A 21,483-nucleotide genomic window follows, 5' to 3' on the forward strand; every position below is an offset into this window, starting at 1 on the left:
GTCCAAACTAACTCATCAGCTAACTCTGAAATTTTCCAAGTTTCGTTTCCTGCTCACTTGGTGGTCTGACATTTAACTAGACCAGGTGACTTTATGACAACAGAACAGACCTCTCGTCGCCAGTTCCACTTCACTTCTCTTTTCTGTTTACCATATCAGCAATAAATATATTCCATACCTTTTGGAGAAAAAGATAAATTTCTCATACCCCATATCGAACACCCCACCGGACACTTAACCTGTAGCAGGGTTAATTGGCATTGCCTGGGCAGGAAACATCGTTACAGTAAAACAAAAAAGAAAAAATAGAACAGATAACAGAGTACAAAAGACTCACACCAAAAAACAAAAAAACACAAAACAAAAAAAAACAAAAAACACAAAACAAAAAAAACAAAAAACACAAAAAACAAAAAAAAAAAAACACAAAAAACAAAAAAAACAAAAAACACAAAAACAAAAAAACAAAAAACACAAAAACAAAAAACACAAAAACAAAAAAAAACAAAAAACACAAAAACAAAAAAAAAACACAAAAAACAAAAAACACAAAAAACAAAAAAACAAAAAACACAAAAGCAAAAAAAACAAAAAACACAAAAACAAAAAAAAACAAAAAACACAAAAACAAAAAAAGCAAAAAAAACAAAAAACACAAAAAAAGGTAAGAAAAAGATAATTTTTAGTTGTTTCTTTTTATTACATAATCAAACAAGATTCAGTCTGGATTACTTGTAAACCATAAAATACAAATGTTCCTTTCGAATTGGAAGCCATGTTTAATTATGGAAGAGTTTCTAACAGATAACTATTCTGTACAAGTCCTGGTAATAAGGAGTTTTCAGTGTGTAGCTGTTCTGTACAAGTTTCGGACTTTAAAATTTTGTAGGCAAAGAGCAAAGATCTTTATCGTGTGGACACAAAAAAGATTATGTGAGGTAATTCTAAAATATCCAATATTTTCATGGCGCAATCCCGGTTTCTGATTGGTTATCAGAATGCAGACCCATTTGATTGGTCAGTTCCTATCACCAGTGCCTATAAGTAGAACCTTACAATTTTCATACCCTCTCATATATATATATATATATATATATATATATATATATATATATAGGGTGACCCCCTCCAAAAAACGGGCCCCAACTCTAATTAGGACCCGTTTCTTCATATTTTGTCCGAATGAAATGAAACTTTGGTCATAACTAGTTTATTATATTCAAAACATCACATCAAAACACTAGGGTCTTTGGCCTTTTTTTCTCCGTTGATTGTAAAATGCTCAGAAAAACAATTGAATGTCCTCAGTTTTTTTTGGGTCACCCTATATATATATATATATATAGTAACAGTTTCTCTATTTCGTTTCGTTTTGCTTCGGTCGAAGTTCTCAAAAATCAAGGGTCCCCTTCAGGATAGTGTCTAGTAGGTATTCAAGTTCTCTCCAGTACAAGTTTTTTTTTATGTTTTTTTTTATTAAATCAGTTTTTTTTTAATTGAAGTCCCACATCCCATAGAAAAAAACAGATTCACACAAGAATGCAAGAGCAAGGTTTTTCAGTTTGTTTCATTTTCATGCAGTTGATGTTCTCAGAAATCAAGGGGTTCATACCTAGGACTAACATTTGATCTCTATATAAGATCCATAGATATTCAAATATTCCATTAAAGTTCTCCTTTAGATCTAAAAAACTGAGTTCCAATTTTTTTTTCCTTTTTTGTTTTATTTTACTTCAGTCGAAGTTTTCAGAAATCAAGGGGCCCCACGACCTGAGACTAACACTTGAACTCTATATGAGATACATAGATATTCGAATATTCCATTTAACCTCTTTATCTGTCAAACACTGAGTTTATAAAGAAATTAAGAACATAATTTTCCTTGCCCCAATTAACCATTTTCATATCTTGTAGTATAACTTTTATTTTGATCTCTTGATCTTACTGGATTCCTGGACAAGAATTTATCTAGTCTTGTGGAGTATCCAGTTTCGTGCTGTTACTTGAGGTAACATCAAGTGAAGAAGGTGCACCATTTCTCATAAAAGCTAATGTTAGCCATAGTGAGCAGATCTTATTTGGCAGTGATTTATGTGATTTTGAATATTTGGTCAGGGTTTACTTCCAGGGAAAAGTATCCTCATGCCAGGTTGTTCTGAGAAACCTGTGTACAGAGAGGCCTTAGATACTCGAGGACAGTGTCTAGTAGGCATCAGTATGAGTTTTCACATGTTTTTTTAAATTCACTTTCCGTTTGATATCATTGGTGATGGTTCATGTTCCAAGATGTTCGACAATCTCTCGAGTTGCCGCTCTCCACAGATTTCCCAATAGAATCATTTATATATTTTGTTGTGACGGACAGTGTTAAAATGATACGGATAAACAGTGTCCAGCTGTATGTACTTGGTCTTTCAAGGATTGTAGTTTTTATATATTTTTTTATTAGGTCAGTTGCTTCTAAAACAACTTTTAGATACCATACTCTCTTTTTAATCAATCTAATAGGTTCCGTAGTAATTGTCTGTATTTTTTTTTTTTTTTTTGAGATGAGGTGTTTTCATTTATTGAGATTGTCGGACTGACTTCCTCATCTTGGTTGTTATAGTCACAACGTTTCGGCCGTTTTTGCCAGTTTGATACAAAACACCTGATGAAGGCCAGAGGGCAAAACGGCCGAAACGTTGTGACTATAACAACCAAGATGAGGAAGTCAGTCCGACAATCTCAATAATAGGTTCCTGTTCCCTTGCCGCAATGTTACATTCCTGTGCCTGTTTTACAAGTATTCTAATTGAATGGGCTCTGATGAACTCATTCCACTTGTGCGCCCCCAAACCTGTTTAACAATAAAATCACATCCCTTCACTGTTGATGTTCCTAAATGGCATAAAATTGCCTATTCCAAGTGGCGATATGCCTTGTTTAGGATGAAGGTAAGTAAAATAAAAGCATATATTTTCATGTTTTTTTTTTTTAAATAAGAACTTTGTAAAATTTCAATTCATATATCTGATGGTCTTGAAGCAGAATCGTTTAATGCTTGCCAATTGAAATGAATTGAATTTGTCTTTGAATTATTCTTGAGGTTCTGATATTTTGCCATCTTCTTCTGCATGTATTTTCATATGGTTTTTTAAATGAGAACTTTGTGAAAATTTCGATTTACAAATTCGACAAGAATAAGGTTTCTCACCCGTATGTGTCCGCATATGCTTTTTTAAATCCGCTTTCCTTGAAATCGCTGTCCCGCATATTTCACAAGTAAATAACTTTTCACCGCTATGTGACTGCATGTGACTTTTTAACGAACAACTCATTGAGAATGCGGAACCACAAACTCCGCAAGAATATGGTTTCTCCCCAGTGTGAGTTCGAACGTGCCGTTTTAAATCAGAACCGTTTGAAAATGCCGCGTCACACACATTACAAGAATGCGGACGTTCCCCAGTGTGTGTTTGTTTGTGACGTTTGAGATGTGAGTTGTAAGAAAATGCAGATCCGCAGGTCTCACAAGAGTAACGTTTCATACCAGTTGTATGCGTTTGAACGTGGACTTTAAATGTGAAACTATGCGAAAATGACGACCCGCATATCTCACACGAATAAGCTTTCCCGGGCGAGTGCGTCTGCAGATGGATTTTGAAATTTGACTTTTGAGTGAAAGAAGCACCGCATGTTTCGCAAGAAAATGGTTTCTCTCCAGTGTGTATTCGCATGTGCGTCTTCAGATTTGAGCCTCGCGTGAACGCCAAGTTGCATACGCTGCAACTATACGGCTTTTCGCCGGTGTGCGTTCTGATGTGTTTCCGCAGATCGGAACTGCTTGCGAACGCAGACGCACATGTGTTGCACGCGTAAGGCTTTTCCCCCGTGTGTGTCCTCATGTGCGTCTTAAGCGAGGAGTTCTCTGAGAACGTGGCACCGCAGACGATGCACGAGTGAGGCTTTTCACCGGTGTGTGTCCGCGAATGCCGTTTTAAATCTGTAAACGTTTTTTCACAGATTTCGCAGTAGGATTTCTTTTTAACACTTCTTCCCATCGTGATTTTTTTTTTTACTTGGGAGTCACCAACTATCAAGGTCCGAACGCCACTCGAGGATAAGCGTTAATGACTGTAAGGTTTTTGTGCAGTAATTGGTAATGGTGTAAGATGGGTAAAATATGTTTCTTATAGACTCGTAAACAGCTGGATCGATTTTTTATGAAATTTCACACCAATGTACTTTATAAATAGTTTTTTCTTTGAATGTTTTGATAAGTATCAATAATCAAAATAATTCGATCAAAGAAGTAAAAGGTGATTTCGACCAAAGTTAACACCTTATACAGCCTAACATCACAAGTGCATATAAAATCAAAACTTTGTTTTCAGTTTAGGAGGATTTCACGATGCTGTTGCCTGTGGATAAAGAAGAAATATTTATAGATTTTGAAAAGAAAAAAAAACTGGTTTAATGAAAAAATGTGATGAATTTTAAATGAGTAAAAAAAGTTTGTTTACGTTTTTCGCAATAGTATTTCTTTTTAACAGTTTTTTTGTCATGGTGATTTTCGAAGAAAAACTTTGTCTCATTTTAGAAGAGCCTTATATAAATAACGATAAAACTTATATAAATAACGATAAAACATAAATAACGATAAAACCTATATAAGTAATGATAAAACTTATATAAGTAACGATAAAACTTATATATAAGTAACGATAAAACTTATATATAAGTAACGATAAAACTTATATATAAGTAACGATCCATGGCAAGTGCTCGTCCGAGCTCCAATCTCTAGTCCCCCCTCGCCGATCTTTCACAATAAACACGCGTCTAGTTGAAACCACTGTCAAAAATTTTTCCCACTCTTTATCTGTGCCAAAACCAAAACGTAGATTCCATGAACAAAGCTTCTTTCTTAGAAATGCACGCCTGTGGAACTCTCTTCCGTTTGCCTGTTTCCCACCTGACTACAACCTGGATCTCTTCAAGTCCAACATAAACAAATTCCTGATAAAGCGCCCCCTTAAGTAAGACACTTTATCAAATCTCCAATACTAACGATTACTACGATACTATCCCATTGATTACTGTATATGCAATAACCCTTATCCTCGAGTCGCTTCTGTGCCTTGATAAGTGGTGACTATCATGTAAAAAAAAACAACAATAAAACTTATATAAATAATGATAAAACTTCGAAATAATTAATTAATTTAAAAAGTCATGATTTTCTGACCATCACTATTAAGATCACGATATAACTATTGTAACTATTTTCTATGGACAAACTAATAATTATAAAAAAATATTTGTATCATTGATTGATTGGGGAACGCCAACAAGTGTGCTGTTTGATGATTACTTAACTAAAATATGTTTTAGAATAATAACAATATTTCGAGTGAATATTTATTTACATTAAATCAGAAATGTTAAAACTTAAAACTGTTATCATAACAATTTATTTCACAACTTAGAAATAATGACATGTAAAAACATCAGGTGATTATCGTAGTGACATATACTAATGAAGTCATTTAAAAGGGAGATGAGAAACAGTAAGAGAAACAGTGGGGAGAGAGACAGTTGACAGTCTATGATGATTCTGAACAGAGAGGGATCAGAAATGGTGATGGGCAGAATAAATGTGCAACTCTCCAAGACGTTTTGATTCTAGCTGATGGCACCCAAATATATTTTTTTTTTACTTTTGAAATCACAGCTCTATAATAATATATACAAAATCTGGACAAATTAAAATTTATTTAAGCGTATTTTATGACTGGGCAAAACCAAGTGCCCCCCCCCCACACAATTGCAAGCATAAAATATAAATTGGTTGTCACGTGTTCTGGTCGATGATTATTCTTGGCAACTAAAATATGTTTTAGAATAATAACAATATTTCGAGTGAATATCTATTTACATTAAATCAGGAATGTTAAAACTTAAAACTGTTATCATAACAATTTAGTTGATAACTTATAAATAATGACACGTAAAGATATCAGGTGATTCTCTTAGTGACATATACTAATGACATCGTTTAAAAGGGGGAGATAGTCTTTTTGAGAAAGAGTTAGAGAAAACAGTTGGGAGAGACAAACAGTCAACAGTCTGTGATGGTTCTGAGCAGACGGGTTACAAATGGTGACAGTCAGAATAAATGTACAACTTTTCAAGAGGTTTTGATTCGAGCAGATGACATCTTTTGTTTTACTTTTGAAATCACAACCCTATAATATATACAAAATCTGGACTAATTAAAATATATTTAAGTATATCTTATGACTGAGCAAAGCTAGCCCCCCCCCACCTCTGCTAGTATAAAATATAAATTGGTCGTCTTATGTTCTTTGGAGGGAAGTGTTTTCCATTTCAGGACAGCATGTGAAAGAGTTATACGACAAAAAGTTGCAACTAAAAAGGTATATTCCTTCTTTGTCTGGTGCCAAGCAGACAAAGGTATTTATTTATCTCCTTAAAAAATTGTCCCTCAAGTGTTTAATTATCCGGTTGAGAACTGCCCGATTTCATATATGTAACACTCGCACACACATACCTGCTCGATAAACATTGATGATACGAGCCAGTATGAACAGATATGCAAGAATACAGTGAAAGAGACACGTATGTATATATATATATATATATATATACACTCATTACATGGACGATATACATAATTAAATGACGATAACGATGATGCAGTTCATCATATAAACTTGTCAATGAGATGTAAAGAGTGAGTGTGTTTTAACAACCATATCTACAGTGAAACTCTAAATAGGGAGTTGAGCAGTGAGATGTTTGTTCACATTACATTTAAAGTTCTGCATTTTAGTACAGAGAAGCAAAACACAGGGAAGGAATTCCAAAGTTTAATTGAAGAAACTTTCAGAATAGAAAGCTCTGCTGCTACCATGAAGGCGTGGGATTCTGCTGCTTGTCAGGTTAGTCAGCAGTATGTATGTCGACAGAGTGCAAGTGCTCCGAGTTTTTCAGAGCACATTCCATTAAAGTACTTGTAAGACAACTACAGAGATACAGCATAGCATCGATGGGACAGAGATTGTAGTTTGGTTGACGGTGCAGTACCCATTAGATTAGAGACTCTTTTATGGGTTCTGTCTAATAGAGACTAATTTTAATTTCTAATTGGTGCGCCATGTCTTTGGCCTTCTGCATCATCTTCATCTTTCTGTTTTACATGTTGGACAACTTTTAGAAATTATCTTTTAAACTAACCTATCTCTGGCTAGGATTCTATTTATCCATCTTTCTCTCAAAGCCATCCTTATCATTACTTTCATCGGTTTTCATTGTTTCTTTGGCTTTTTCCTGTCAAATATACCAGTCTACCTCAACTGTTCTACGTCTTCTAATTTAAGAAATCTAATTCATTGTTTTCAATGTTACCAAACCAACACAGTCTCCTATGCTGTCAGGCATTGGGGCAAGCTAAATAATACATTTGTCAACTCATGTACACACATCATAAGCATATGCACTCTGATTCTAATGCACAACGCATCAACTTTGAAATGAAGAAATATTCTGTTTTCCTGTTTATGTAAACTTCCATCTTTACATTTGTAAAATACTAGCGGGACCTGTGGAAAATCCACAGCAACATCTTTCACATGTAATATATTACTGCTGCGCATTTTGTGGACATTCAGCATGAATGGAGATCCTACGACATTATTGTACCTATTTACAATGCCTCCCCACGGGACAGAGTTAGACACCAGGGTTGTTTTTTTAACATGGAGAAAAGGTACAAAAATAAAAATTGTCTCAGTCGTGAAGGATTTCTCTTCCACTGAAAGAGAACGAGAAATGGAAGTGCCGCATCTGAAGAACAGATACTGCGACATTATTGTAGCCCTTTTGTTAAAACTGTAAAAGTATTTATCTCGATAATCTAGTTAATGTAGTGTCAGAATATTTCTGGTTGTTGCAATTTATCTCCAATATCCTTATAGGAGTTTGTGATGTAAAAAAAGCCCCCCCCTCCCTTCTTCCCATGTTAAAATAGCTTTCTTGTCCGTTTGAGCAAAATGAACAGCAGGAACTTAAAAGTAAAAAAGAGTGGACAATCTTGATTATAACTGCTTTTATCATTTGTACTCACAAGGAGTTCTCACAGAGGTTCTCATTGGAGAGTAAACCCTGATAATAACAGGTGGTGTTCCTGGAGCCTGAGTGACAACAAGTCTTCCCAGATTTCCAAATTCCAATCCCCCTCCACCTCTTAATCTTTACAAATAATTTTACGTTATCGCAACAGCTGTTTACTATTGATTTCTAACTGGAAACAACCATTCACTGGTCCCAGTACATCATTTTGCGACCACAGTCGAAATGACGGAGTTCAGTAAATGCCATCATCTTTTCATATGTCTGTTAACGTGTGTGCACGACAGCACTAAACGCATTGGAAAACAGGTCTGACCTGACTTGACCTGACCTTCCACCTACATACAGTACTTGGTAGTCTCAATGTCCGGCACTGATTAGGCTGAGTGTTGCTGGACTTTGGTGATCTGATAAATAATGTGGTTGGCCATGGGAAGATCACCCCAGCAAAGGCCAAAGTAGAAGAGATAAAGAATTATCCCATACCAAAAAATGTTAGGAGTTTAAGGAGATTCCTGGGCATGGCAGGGTATTACCGCCGGTTCTGCAGGAATTTTGCATGTCTCACTGCGCCACTGACAGAGCTGTTGAAAAAGCACAAGCGATTTCAATGGACACCCGAATGTCAAGAAGCAGCTGAGAAGATCAAGCTAATGTTAAGCAGCGAGCCAGTGTTAAAGGCTCCATCGTTTGACAAACCCTTCAGTGTGGTGGTAGATGCCAGCAATAGCGGGATAGGAGCAGTACTGTTACAAATGGGGGAGGATGATCAACTACACCCAGTCAGTTACTACTCAAAGAAACTGAGCAAGTTTCAAAAATCCTACTCCACAATAGAGAAGGAAGCTTTGGCGTTAGTGATGAGTTTATCTCATTTTGAAGTCTATGTATCCTCGGTGCATGGCCCGACTATCCTATACACAGACCACAACCCATTGATATACGTCAATAGAATGAAAAATAAAAACCGGCGAGTACTCTCCTGGAGTCTCATATTGCAGGAATTCGACCTAGACATCAGACACGTAAGGGGTCGGGATAACGTAATAGCGGACGCCTTATCACATAGATTCGAAACAGAAAGGGAAAAAAAGGGGCGGGGGGAAAATTCATAAAATAGCTGTAGGAAAAAGTGATGGAAACTCCACGAACATCATTTCTTTAGAGTGACACAAGTTGGTGTCCTTAATCTCAAATATTATTTTCTTGTCTCATACGAGTAATTTTATTTTAAATACATATAAATATAAAAAAAAAGAGGAACAATTCTCTTTTTTTTTTCTCTTATGGAGGAAGGTGTAAAGAGAAACATTTTCACACCCTTCATATATATCAATTAAGCAGACACCCCTTCCCACACCCAATCCTTAGCAGACGGAGTCAAAATGAGGCTGGCCGAGCGACCTAGATTTCTACACCCACGCAATGACCTTCAACTGTCGCCAACAAGAAAAACGCGGGAGAATCAAGGTAGTTCGACGAAGGCGGTGGACACGGAAACATGTGTGGGGGCATTCTGCTCGAAAAATGGAAACACCGCGGTTGATTCGCATGGTGAAAAAAAAAAAGAAAAGAAAAACATCTCGTCGACTCGTATCGTGCCACAAAGGAACAACATATACCCACCTTGGCACTAATCGATTGAATTCACGCCGTGCTGATAAGGAATAACATATATCCACCTTAGCATAAATGGATTGGAATTTACGAGAATCGATCCTTCAAACCAGCACCTCATAAAAGGGAAAGAAGCTTCGGGTGAATTGAACGTCGACTCAACAAAAGAAGTTAAGTAACTCTTTCTAAATTGTTTTTGCTCGATCAATTATGTGAACTGTTGAATGCCCCTTTGGTGATCTGATAAATACTGCAAGTATTGGTATGTTAACATGATTGTGCCATACTCTTTGCACTCATCTAGTGGAAGTCTGGTTAGTGCTCTCTCTCCTCAGTCCTTCTATCCTCCCCGACTCTTCATTTAATAACAAATAGTTACCTCCAAAAATTAAGGATCATTTTGGAAGATGACTCTCTTAGACCCAAACAATAGATTAAAAGAAATTAATATTCTTCTAAATAAATAAAAAAAGTAGATGTATGTATACGTGTGGGTTTGTGTTTGACCCATAAACTCCGCAACTACTGGTCACATAACACTGAAATTAACAGGAAATAGCAATCACACATCAAGGATGATTAATAACAAATAAAATCTTCGGATGGATGAATAACACATATGGGAGTTGGCAATTTGAAATGCAAAATGTTCATTTCAACTTGCTGACATATTTCTACTACGTGTACGCATGTGCAGATTCATTCATAACTTGAAGTAGTTTCATTAAAAAAATTTCTTATCTGTCAGATCAAATAGTAAGAATTGTGGCTGGAATGCTAAATATTTCAGTATCGATTCTAGTAGATGACATCCAAGTCATTTTTTTTTTAAAGCTTTTGAAATCAGTACTAATATATATATATATATATATATATATATATATATATATATATATATATACACACATTTTATTTTTTTATTACCGTATCTTTCTGTTAAGTTACATTATTGTTTCAGCTACCCGGCCGTATTTTTGGCCGTCTGTAGCTTCCTCAGAATTTTACAGAAATGTTCGTTATTATGGGATGAAAGACTAGCTTAAACAATAATGTAACTTAACAGAAAGACACAATAATAAAAAATAAAACGCATATTTGCTCCACAACAGTATTGAGCACTTTCTTCAGTTTTTATTAATTACCATTTCCACTATATATATATATATATAACAATCAATGCGGTTCTGAATATGACCTTAAACTATATCTGATGGTGAAGCCTCAGTTCGCGGGCTTTAGGGAGTGTGGAGCCACCCTTTAATTGCCATTGCTCCCAGATCCACTCTGACCCGGAGTGGTAGTACCAGTTAGGGTCCCAACTATGGGGTAAATAGAAACTGACTTGAGAAAAAATATATTCTATTAAAATAATTTTCTTCAAAATAACTGGATTCACCATTAAATAACCTGAAAAGGGTTGATATGCCGTAAAACAAAAACAACCAACCAACCAACAATCAATTTAGCAGAAAATAAATGTTTACCCGATATAATCTATATATCTATAAAAGTGAACGTGTCTGTCTGTCTGTCTGTCAGTGTACATTTCCCTACGCAATAACTCTGTCAATTTTTAGTCTATAGACTCGAAATTTGAAATACCGGGTACTGAGATTTGGGAAAATCGATGTGACGGGTGTCAACCAGAAATTTTGCTTTTAAGGGGTCAAATTTCAACGATTTGACCTTTAAGAACTCTACCAAACTCCTCCGACAATTTTGGGTCTAGACACTTGAAATTTTAGATATAGGTTCCTTGAACCTGGATCTAACTTAATAAAGTGATTTGAGCCCGAAACTATAAATTTTAAGGGGTCATAATAGGGGTCAAATTAAAAAAAAATTGACTTTTTTTTGTTTTGCTAAGCGTACACCTCAAAACACCCGGGCAAAAATGCTAGTCAGAGATAAATTTAATTCTTACTTAGCCAACGAAAGAAGCGAACATCTGTTGGTTATCAATCCATATGCATTTTTCCTTGACTGAATATTAACTTTTCTGCATTTCTGTGAATGCAGTACAAACTAAAAGACCAAAATCCTTTATGAACGTTAACTGGATTTTTCACATTTTGAAATTTAAGCCATTGGATCTAAAATTCTGGATATTTTGTTTCTTAAAAGGAGTTGTTTTTCACCTTTCGGATTACCAATGAGAGAGCTATTATCCACGCTAAAATGTTATTCCCAGTTTGTTTGTTTTTTTCCAATTGTTTCATGTGTATATATATATATATATATATATATATATATTACATGGAAGGAAGCCACTCGGGGATAAGGGTTATTGTGTGTACAGTAATCAATGGGATAGTATCGTAGTAATCGTTAGTAATGGAGATTTGATAAAGTGTCTTACTTAAGGGGGCGATTTATCAGGAATTTGCTTATGCTGGACTTGAAGACATCCAAGTTGTAGTCAGGTGGGAAACAGGCAAACAAAAGAGAGTTCCACAGGCGTGCATTTCTAAGAAAGAATCTTTGTTCATGGAATCTGATTTAGGCACAGATAAAGAATAGGGAAAATTATTGACAGGGGTTTCAGCTTGATGGGTGTTTTTCGTGAAAGATTGGCCAGGGGGGATCAGAGATTGGAGCTCAGACGAGCACTTGCCATGGAAATAACGATGACCAAATATTATAAATTTTTGCTTCATCTAATGCATCAACTAGAAAATTCTAACTTTCTTTGCTACAATTAATAATTTGCTAATTTCTTACTGTCCCCTTATGAGGAGAAGCGCAAGAGTAGCATTCTTTGAAACTCCACGTAATAAGGATTTTGAAAATTCTTTTTTTTTTTCTTACACAGTGGTCACCACTTATCAAGGCCCGGAAGCCACTCAGGGATAAGGGTTATTGCAAGTACAGTACGTTAGTGTGGAGATTTGATGAAGTGTTTACTTAAGGGGGCGGTTCATTAGGAATTTGTTAACGTTGGACTTGAACACATCCAAGTTGTAGTCAGGTGGGAAGCAGGCAGACGGAACAGAGTTCCACAGGCGTACAGTTCTAAGAAAGAAGCTTTGTTCATGGAATCCACGTTTTGATTTAGACGCAGATAAAGAGTGGGGGAAATTTTTCACAGTGGATTCAGCTAGACGGGTGTTTTTGGAGTATTCTGTCAAATAATAAATTTAATTTGATTCACTGTATTTAATAAAAAGAGACAACTTTAAATCAGCCTTGTAATACCAGGGCTTTACATTGCGAGTGAAACAGTTGCATTTGCAAGTGATTTTTCAAAGAGGCGACTAGAAATAATGAAACACTTCTCTTTTGGAGACTGTGTTTTTCTTCACTTACAATCTTACAAAGCTCACTATTGAGTGAAAAATATCTTTTCAACTTTTTTTTATATAAAACGTACACAGTTTAATTATTCAAACAATAAAAGTTTAATAGAACTCTTATACATTTTTTTTGAACGAAGGCTGTTTAAAAAACATCTGAAGAAAGTTGAATGTTTATACCTTCAAGTGTCGACATAAAATTTGTTGTATATTTACACTTATGAAAAAAAACCTTTATTATGTACATAATCATCGCAGAACGAAGATGTCATATTCCAAAAATCATGTGGGCTTGGCTAGTAACTATTTTTTATTTGGCTAGTAAACGAAAATACTTAGTTGTCAAAAGTCAACTAACCCTAACCCTGAATACTATGATTTACTAATAAAAAATAGTTAATAAAAGATTCTCTCTCTCTCTCTCTCTCTATATATATATATATATATGAATACAAATGTATAAAAAAGAATACGAAAAGTATAAAAGCTTCTAACTTTTCTCTTTTTTTTTTTTTTTTTTTTTTTTTTTTTTTACAAGGTGGTCACCACTTATCAAGGCCCGTAAGGGTTATTGTAAGTACAGTACGTTAGTGTGGATATTTAAAGTGTCTACTTAAGGGGACGGTTCATCAGGAATTTGTTTACGTTGGACTTGAAGACATCCAAGTTGTAGTCAGGAGGGAAGCAGGCAGATGGAACAGAGTTCCACAGGCGTGCAGTTCTAAGAAAGAAGCTTTGTTCATGGAATCTACGTTTTGATTTAGGCATAGATAAAGAGTGGGGAAAGTTTTTGACAGTGGATTCAGCTGGATTTATTCGTTTTCAATTGGTGACGATTTCCCTTTGTACATTTTACGGAAACTGCATTTGATATGTAATTTCATTCTAAAATGGATAAGTATCGAAAATTTCATGAAAATCTGACCATTAGTTGATTTTTGCTAGATTTATTAAACACGGGTATGTTTTCACGTTCGGAATGCTTACTACATGGGAACGTTATTTTAAATCGCCAATTATGTAAACACGATTTTCATCGCGCAATTTCATTATTTTCGTTCGATGAAAAAATTTTTTTTAAATTATTACTAGTTTATTTTGCCCTTATTCTTTTACATGGTACAAAATTTATACTGATAATATTAATTTATAATACAGTTACATCGTTTTACATATATGGGGGGTAATTCTGTGGTGAATTTTGGAGGTGCCTAGCGATAGATGTGTCAGAAATTTCGTGAAAATAGTGAATAATTCCACCCCATCTTTCCAAGCTTATAACTCCTCAAAAAATGTAATTCAAGCCGTAATTTTTTTTTCAATTAAAGGAGCGAGGACCAAGGTTTCATTAAAAAACAAAAAAAAAACAAACAAAAACAATGTGTTTTTTTTTTTAAAAGGTTTTAAACTTCGGACTTTACAGGTAAATTTCTAAAAAACAGTTCTTTTTTTTTGTTTTAAATTTGAATATATTATTTATTGACCTTTTCTCTTCAATTTGTGATATATAAGACTTAATTATTTACTTTTTAATAGACATTTCAAAATGGGAGGCGTGAATTATTCGACCCCCTGTCTTTCCAAGCTTATAACTCCTCGAAAAATGTAATTCAAGCCCTGATTTTTTTTTTCAATTAAAGGAGCAAGGACCAAGGTTTCATTAAAAAAAACAAAACAAAAAAACAAATAACGTGGTTTAAAAAAAGGTTTTAAACTTCCAAATTTACAGGTAAATTTCTAAAAAACACTACTTGTTTTTTGTTTTAAATTTGAATATATTATTTATTGACCTTTTCTCTTTAATTTGTAAGTAAATTAATTATTTACTTTTCGGTGAGTAAATTAATTATTTACTTTTTAATAGAAACTTGAAAATGGGGGGGGTCGTGAATTAAAAAAAAAAAACGTTTGTCTAAAATATTATATTCGGTTTATTGGAAAGAACATAGCGACCTCGAATACCCCTAAAAAAAAAAAAAATAGAGTGGTCAGTGTTCTGTTACCGTTTTCATTAATAATTAATTTTCTATCTTATCGTTTTTTTTACGTAATTTTTGGGATATGTTCATTACTGCGATATGACAATTAAATAGATTCAATATTTCAATTTTCGAATTTCGCTTTAATAACGAAGAAAATATTAAAAAAAAATAGTGCAATTTGCAGTGCACTTACTGATCCGCGGTATTTTTAAAATCGCATTTCCAAGTTTAATTAAAGTTTTATATGTTTTTTTTTTATTTTATTTATTCAATTGTAAGGTTAAAGTACAGAATAGGTACAAAACACCCTCCCCTCCCCATGTTAAGAATGGCTTTTTAAATAATAACGTTATTATTTCAGCACGGATCAATAAGTGCATGAGTACCAAAAAAAAAAATATGCCCCTCCTCCTCCCCATAAAAAAAACGTTAATTCAAAGAAACCGATGAAAATGTAATGAAAGTTTATTTTAAAAACATGTCTACTTACCTTAAAAAATATCGTTTATTTTTTCTGTAGAAGAAACGGTTGATTAGCAAAAAACGATAACTAAAACTTTGAATACTTTTTTTAAAATACGAACAGCGAGAGAAGAAAGAAATATGGTCAAACATGGTTAACTCAACCGGTGTAGAAGAAGAAATTGTCCCTTCTTAAAATAAGCGAATGTGTGTTGCTCAGTTCTTATTTAGAATTGACTTTAAAAAATACAAAAATAGCTGATTGGTTTATGTACTCGTCAAGGAACGAAGATGTCATATTCCAAAAAAAATCACGTAAATTGATTAAGCATTTTTTTTTTAAAACTAAGAAAATCAAATTTTACTATTGTTAGCAATTCTAATAGTAAATGTTTCATTAAAAAGCTGATTTTGATCTCGGTACTTCGAATTGAGTTGTCTGTGCTTCTACATTATTGGGACAAGATTTTGTTGTCGATAAATGGAATTTTCAGATTAAAAAGCAAAAATGGTTTAAACTGATTTTTTTTTTTTTTTGTCGATTCCAATAAGTTAGAATGGTAACTTCTAAATTATGCAATCGGAATTACCTGAATATTACAGAATTATTAAAAAAAAAAACAAAAAAACAAAAAAAAACAACTTTAATCGTGGTAACAGGTGAAAATTGCCGCCATCTTGTTTAAATCAAAACGGAAAATTACCTCACTTTTGAACTCTTACGATCGTTTTCATCAAATTCTATTTTTTATTTTCTTTAATAAATAGTTCTCTACCTTATCGATTTTCGTAATTTTTGGATATAATCATCTTAAAAATACGAGGAATACCTTGATTTCAGTAAAACAACTGGCCCTGATGGTATTCCAATTATAGTACTCAAAAAACTTCAACCAGAATTAGCGCATATACTTACAAAACTGTTTAAACGTTGTCTTAAGGAGAATAGCTTCCCATCGCCCTGGAAAATCTCATCAGTATACCCTGTATTTAAGAATGCAGGTGATCGCTCATCCCCCTCTCAGTACAGGCCAATAAGTCTCCTGTGCGTCATGAGTAAGTTGCTGGAATCTGTGTTAAATACAGAAGTAATCAACCATCTCAACAAAAATAACCTTCTTAGTGACACTCAATATGGTTTCCGTTCTGCTAGATCTACAGCAAATGTGCTTACAGTTATATATCATAGGATTAGCAAATCTCTTGATGGAGGCAACCTTTCTAGTGCAATTGCTCTTGACATATCTAAGGCCTTTGATAGAGTATGGCATAAAGGTTTACTTCACAAGATCTCCAGCTATGGTATAACTGGAAATGTCTTCTCAATTATTAAATCATTTCTTTCTGATAGGTTCATAAGAGTAGTAGTTGAGGGGCAAAAATCAGAAGCTCACAGTATTAATGCTGGAGTCCCTCAGGGGTCCATCTTGGGCCCAACTCTATTCCTGATCTACATTAATGATCTTTCAAATCACATCCTTACATCATTTGTAGACATTTATGCTGATGACACTACCATCTATGATAGCATATCTAAGACAGTAAACGACCAAGTTCTTTCCGATTCTTTCTCCTTTGATCTTGAGCACGTGGTTCAATGGGGAAAGGAGTGGCTAGTTACTTTTAATGCATCTAAAACCAAGCTTCTCTCTTTACATCATCAACATTCTGATCCACATCTGGCATCAATTGAAATGAATGTCTCTCGTCTTCAGGAGGCCTCAAGTTTCGACAAGCTTCTGGGCTTGACCGTTACTCCTGATCTTAAATGGAACACATACATCAAATCTGTTTCCAAGGCCGCTGGAAAAATGGTGGGATCTTTCTATCGATCCAGTAGATATCTCACTGCTGATGCAATTCTCTATCTATATAAGAGCCAGGTACGTCCAAGGATGGAATACTGTTGCCATATCTGGGCAGGAGCTGCTAGAAAGTACTTGTCCTGCCTTGATAGAGTTCAAAATAGACTTTGTAGCCTCGTAGGAGACGTCCTTTTCTCTTCCTTGCAACCTCTATCTCACAAAAGAGATGTTGCGAGTTTGTCTCTGATGTATCGTTATTTTCATGGAAAGTGTTCGACTGAGCTTCAGTCTATGGTCCCCCCTCGCCAAACTTTCACAAGAAACACTCGTCTAGCTGAAAACACTATCGATAATTCCCCCCCCACTCTTTATCTGTGCCTAAACCTAAATGTAGATTCCATGAACAAAGCTTCTTTCTTAGAACTGCACGCCTGTGGAATTGTCTTCCGTATTCCTGCTTTCCAGCTGACTACAATATGGTTATCTTCAAGTCTAACGTAAATAAGTTCTGGATGAGCCGTTCCATATAAGTTAACAAATTTACCAAATTTTTATTACTCATGATTACTATATTGTCCAATTTCTACTGTACACTCTTTAACCCTTATGCTCGAGTGGCCTCTTGGCCTTGATAATGTGGTGATACCTGTGTAAAAAAAAAAAAAGATACCATTGTTTTCATGTGAAAATCTCGCCCCATTAGTGCATATTTATGCTGGATCAGAAACAAAGCCGACCAAAAAATCACAACGTCTTGTTTAATCATAATAAAATTTGATTTTTTTAGTAAAAAAAAAAAAAAAAAATACCTGATCAAATTATGTGATTTTCGGAAAACGGATTTTTGTTTATGGTGTACGTACTCTTCACGGAACGAAGATGTTCATAAAGAAAATCCGTTTTTTTTAATTTTTAGAACACTCTTTAAATATGTAAGAAACTTCTTTCCCACATGCCCAATTTCCTCCCTGCAGATAGCAAATGAAATTCAACAAACAAAGCTATACCTTTAAACTCAAATTTTATTCAAGATGTATCAAAAATGAAAGTTCTTTGGTCACGGTAAGTCCTTTGCTATCAATATGCATGGAGCCTTTAGTTTGATTCCTCTGTGGGAATGTGAGTTCGGGTTTCCTTTTAGAAGGATCCATGTTGTACATGGTGAACACGGTATGAATGTTGTCGCCCAATATGGCATAATTTGGGACCTCGTGGTCTCTGGAAGAAATAGGAATAATTCCTATAATCAAATATATCAAGCCGAACACTGTAGAATATCCTCATTGGTAGAATAAGTTCAGCAATTATGTTGTTTCTGTATTTAGAGAAATGTCCTTCATTCATCCACTGTTTGGTGTCCAAGAAGGTAAAATACTGGCACCAGACAAAGCGCCGCTGTTGTGAGTCTGCTCGTTCCTGTGTTCATTCTCAGACTGAAAAAATAATACATGAATACAAATTGGCGCCAAGACAAGACTTGGCGCATTCAAATTAAACCAATGACAGACCGGCTTATAAAGCATGTAGGCAGCCAAAAACCAATATGGCGGTTGTACGTGGAAAATTTATCACAAATAATAGTAGTTAGTTGTCAAGTGTGTACCCAAGTATTAATCCAAAAATCGGAACAGAACTGTATAAAGACAGAAAAGGTTGAACAAATACAGAAATCGATATTTCATGCGATAAATGATAAAATATCTTCGGTTAAACCAGATTGCATATTGACATGAACATTCTAATGACAGTTTTCTAAACCTTACTACGTTCGTGCTGCCTCATGGTAAATTGGAAGCAACAGACTTTTTTTATCCGGCCTTTTTTCTTATCGATTTTCGTAATTTTTGGATAAAATCATCTTTAAAATATGAGGAATACGTAGATATCATTGTTTTCATGTGAAATTCAGTATTACGATTTCGTAAATTTTGTCCTTGGTTCCACACAAGAGTGTAAAAAAAGCCAAATTTTCAAAACAAGATGGCGGCCTCGATTATTGTACATTTTGTCTCATAAAAAATGTTAAAAGAACAATAAAAATTGAATTTTTTCGGGTTTCATTTCAACCTTCAATGTGTTTTATAAAATTTAAATATTTTTTGATAAATTTTTGTCTTTCAAATAATTGACGCCACTGAAATACACATTTGCCGTTTTTTTTTTGTTTACAAAAAAGCAAACACAATAGAGGTTGTTCTACTCGATGAATTTTCGTAATTTTTGGATATATTATTATTTTCGACAGGACAATTAAGTACGAAATATAGTTAAAAAAATCAATTTGTCGACTGTAGCTTAAGAATCAAAACCAATGGCATGTACTTACTTAATTGTCATGTCGAAATGAGTAACATATCCAAAAATTACGAAAGACAATAAAGTAGAAAACTAATTATTAATAAAAATAGATTTCCAGATTATGAATTACTTTACGGTTGTCAGATTTCACCTTTTTAAAGCCAAATTTCGCGAATTTGGCTTTCGTTGAGGCAGTTTGGACTTTAAATATAAGCCTCTCTTTTTTTTTGGTTTTACGCTAAGAATAAGAATACAAGAATAATTCCCCATTAAAATCCTGAAAAAAAAAAAAAATATCCCCCCCCCCCCAACACGTAATCTCCTAAAAAAAAAAGAAAGAATCTTATGTTGGGGAAAGGAGTGGGATTTAGCCAGGGCCGAAAAAATGTGCTGGTGCAAGAGTGCAAGACTTTTTGCTGCCCGCCCCCTTTTCCAACATTGGTGTGGAAGATCGGGCATAATTAACTATTATAATTTTAAAGAAAAGTTTGCCATCCATTTCAATTTTAAACTTTGATATTCATGGGCTCGTAAGACCCTTATGCCCCCCCCCCCCCACGACCCCCGGTGCGGAACACCGGCTGCACCCTCTTCTAGTGAGGGGTCTGGATTAAGCTGAGGAAACTAGTCTACAAATTGCTCAACAATTATTTAAATATAACATTTTAAAAACATTTTTTAAGTCTTCTGGTGAGCAAAAGTTTAAAAAAATTTTTTTTTTTTAACTATGATTTAAATTGGCGCACGTATGGAAGCGGTCGGTACGGACGTCCCTCTAATTTTTTTTCGTCTTTATTACATTTTTTTTTTCAGTAGATTATTATCGAATCTTGTGCAGTTTAATCAAGACTTTAAAAAAAATGAAAATATCGAAAAAAGTTTAAATTGTACGTATCCGTTATGGAATGAAGTTCTCCGGAAAAAAATTTCGGGTTTGTATTACACATAGATTCGAAAAAGTTGTCAAAAAAAAACAACAAATATATAACAAACTAGCAAAAGTACCCGTCGTTGACTGGGTTCAAAAACAGCCTACAGAAAATGGACTCTGATTTATGAAAGTATGATAGGTGACCATTTGTATGAGTTTGGTTTTTAATGTGTATGTGTGTGGGGGCCAGGCTCCCCAAAATGGGGGGGGGGCAATTTAAAGCAGAATAAAAAAAAAATTATTTCAGCGCGTTTGGTCCACCGTAGTCGAAAGGCGGCAAACGTTTTCAAATGGGATCGAAAAAATGATGCTATTTTTAACACAAAGGACACACTATTTATCGAATTTTTTTTCTTTGTATCGATTCTTCAAAGCATGCCTTGTTTAATAATGGTCATGCATTATTCGGCCCGCTAAAAAAAAAATTGTTAATTTATTTATCAAAGATTTTAAAATGGCTTTTTTCATATAAATATTAAAAAAAAAAATTTTTGTTTTTGGTTTAACTTAAATTAATTATTTTACTTAACATATTCACCGAATTTCACACTTCAAAACTCAAAAGCGGGATAATTAAACACAATCGAAGTTCTGATATTCAGACGTCAAAATAAGGTATGCAAACCATTTTCTTTTTAAATCTATATTTCTGTCCCTTACAACAACACAATATGTTGTATTCAGTTTCAGATGATTATTTTAAGCATATTTGTACCCCCTCAAAACAAGGGGGGTGTAAGCAAAAATATATATATATATATATATATATAAATATCGTTTATGAAAAATAAGTACACTGTTATAAAGTTCATTCTTCTCTTAATAATCGCTGAAAATTTCGTATTGATTGGATAATTACCTGATTTTTGATAGATTTTTAAAAAGACGGTCCGTCAAAAAGTACTTACCCCCCCCCCCAGTTTTGGCGGTGCCTAATCTATATTAAAAAACCTTGTTAA

At 34.3% G+C, this 21,483-nt stretch overlaps 1 protein-coding gene across 1 annotated transcript; it reads right to left on the reverse strand.

Moving 5' to 3' along the window:
• Positions 1 to 665: 665 nt before the first annotated feature.
• On the reverse strand, positions 666 to 15,682 carry LOC145269685 (uncharacterized). Its single transcript, XM_080125402.1, has 2 exons — positions 15,519 to 15,682; positions 666 to 4,403 (listed from the first exon to the last, which is right to left on the reverse strand). The coding sequence occupies exon 2, from the start codon at positions 4,041 to 4,043 to the stop codon at positions 3,078 to 3,080; it is 966 nt and encodes a 321-aa protein (XP_079981528.1). The 5' UTR covers positions 4,044 to 4,403; positions 15,519 to 15,682; the 3' UTR covers positions 666 to 3,077.
• Positions 15,683 to 21,483: the final 5,801 nt, after the last annotated feature.

Source organism: Euprymna scolopes, chromosome 45, assembly GCF_053919585.1.
Source record: "Euprymna scolopes isolate OS-2025 chromosome 45, ASM5391958v1, whole genome shotgun sequence".
In the NCBI taxonomy this organism is placed as follows: Eukaryota; Metazoa; Mollusca; class Cephalopoda; order Sepiida; family Sepiolidae; genus Euprymna; species Euprymna scolopes.

What these genes read in the sequence shown, in the direction of transcription:
- LOC145269685 (XM_080125402.1), bottom strand. Translation starts at nt 4,043, where the DNA reads ATGGGAAGAAGTGTTAAAAAGAAATCCTACTGCGAAATCTGTGAAAAA.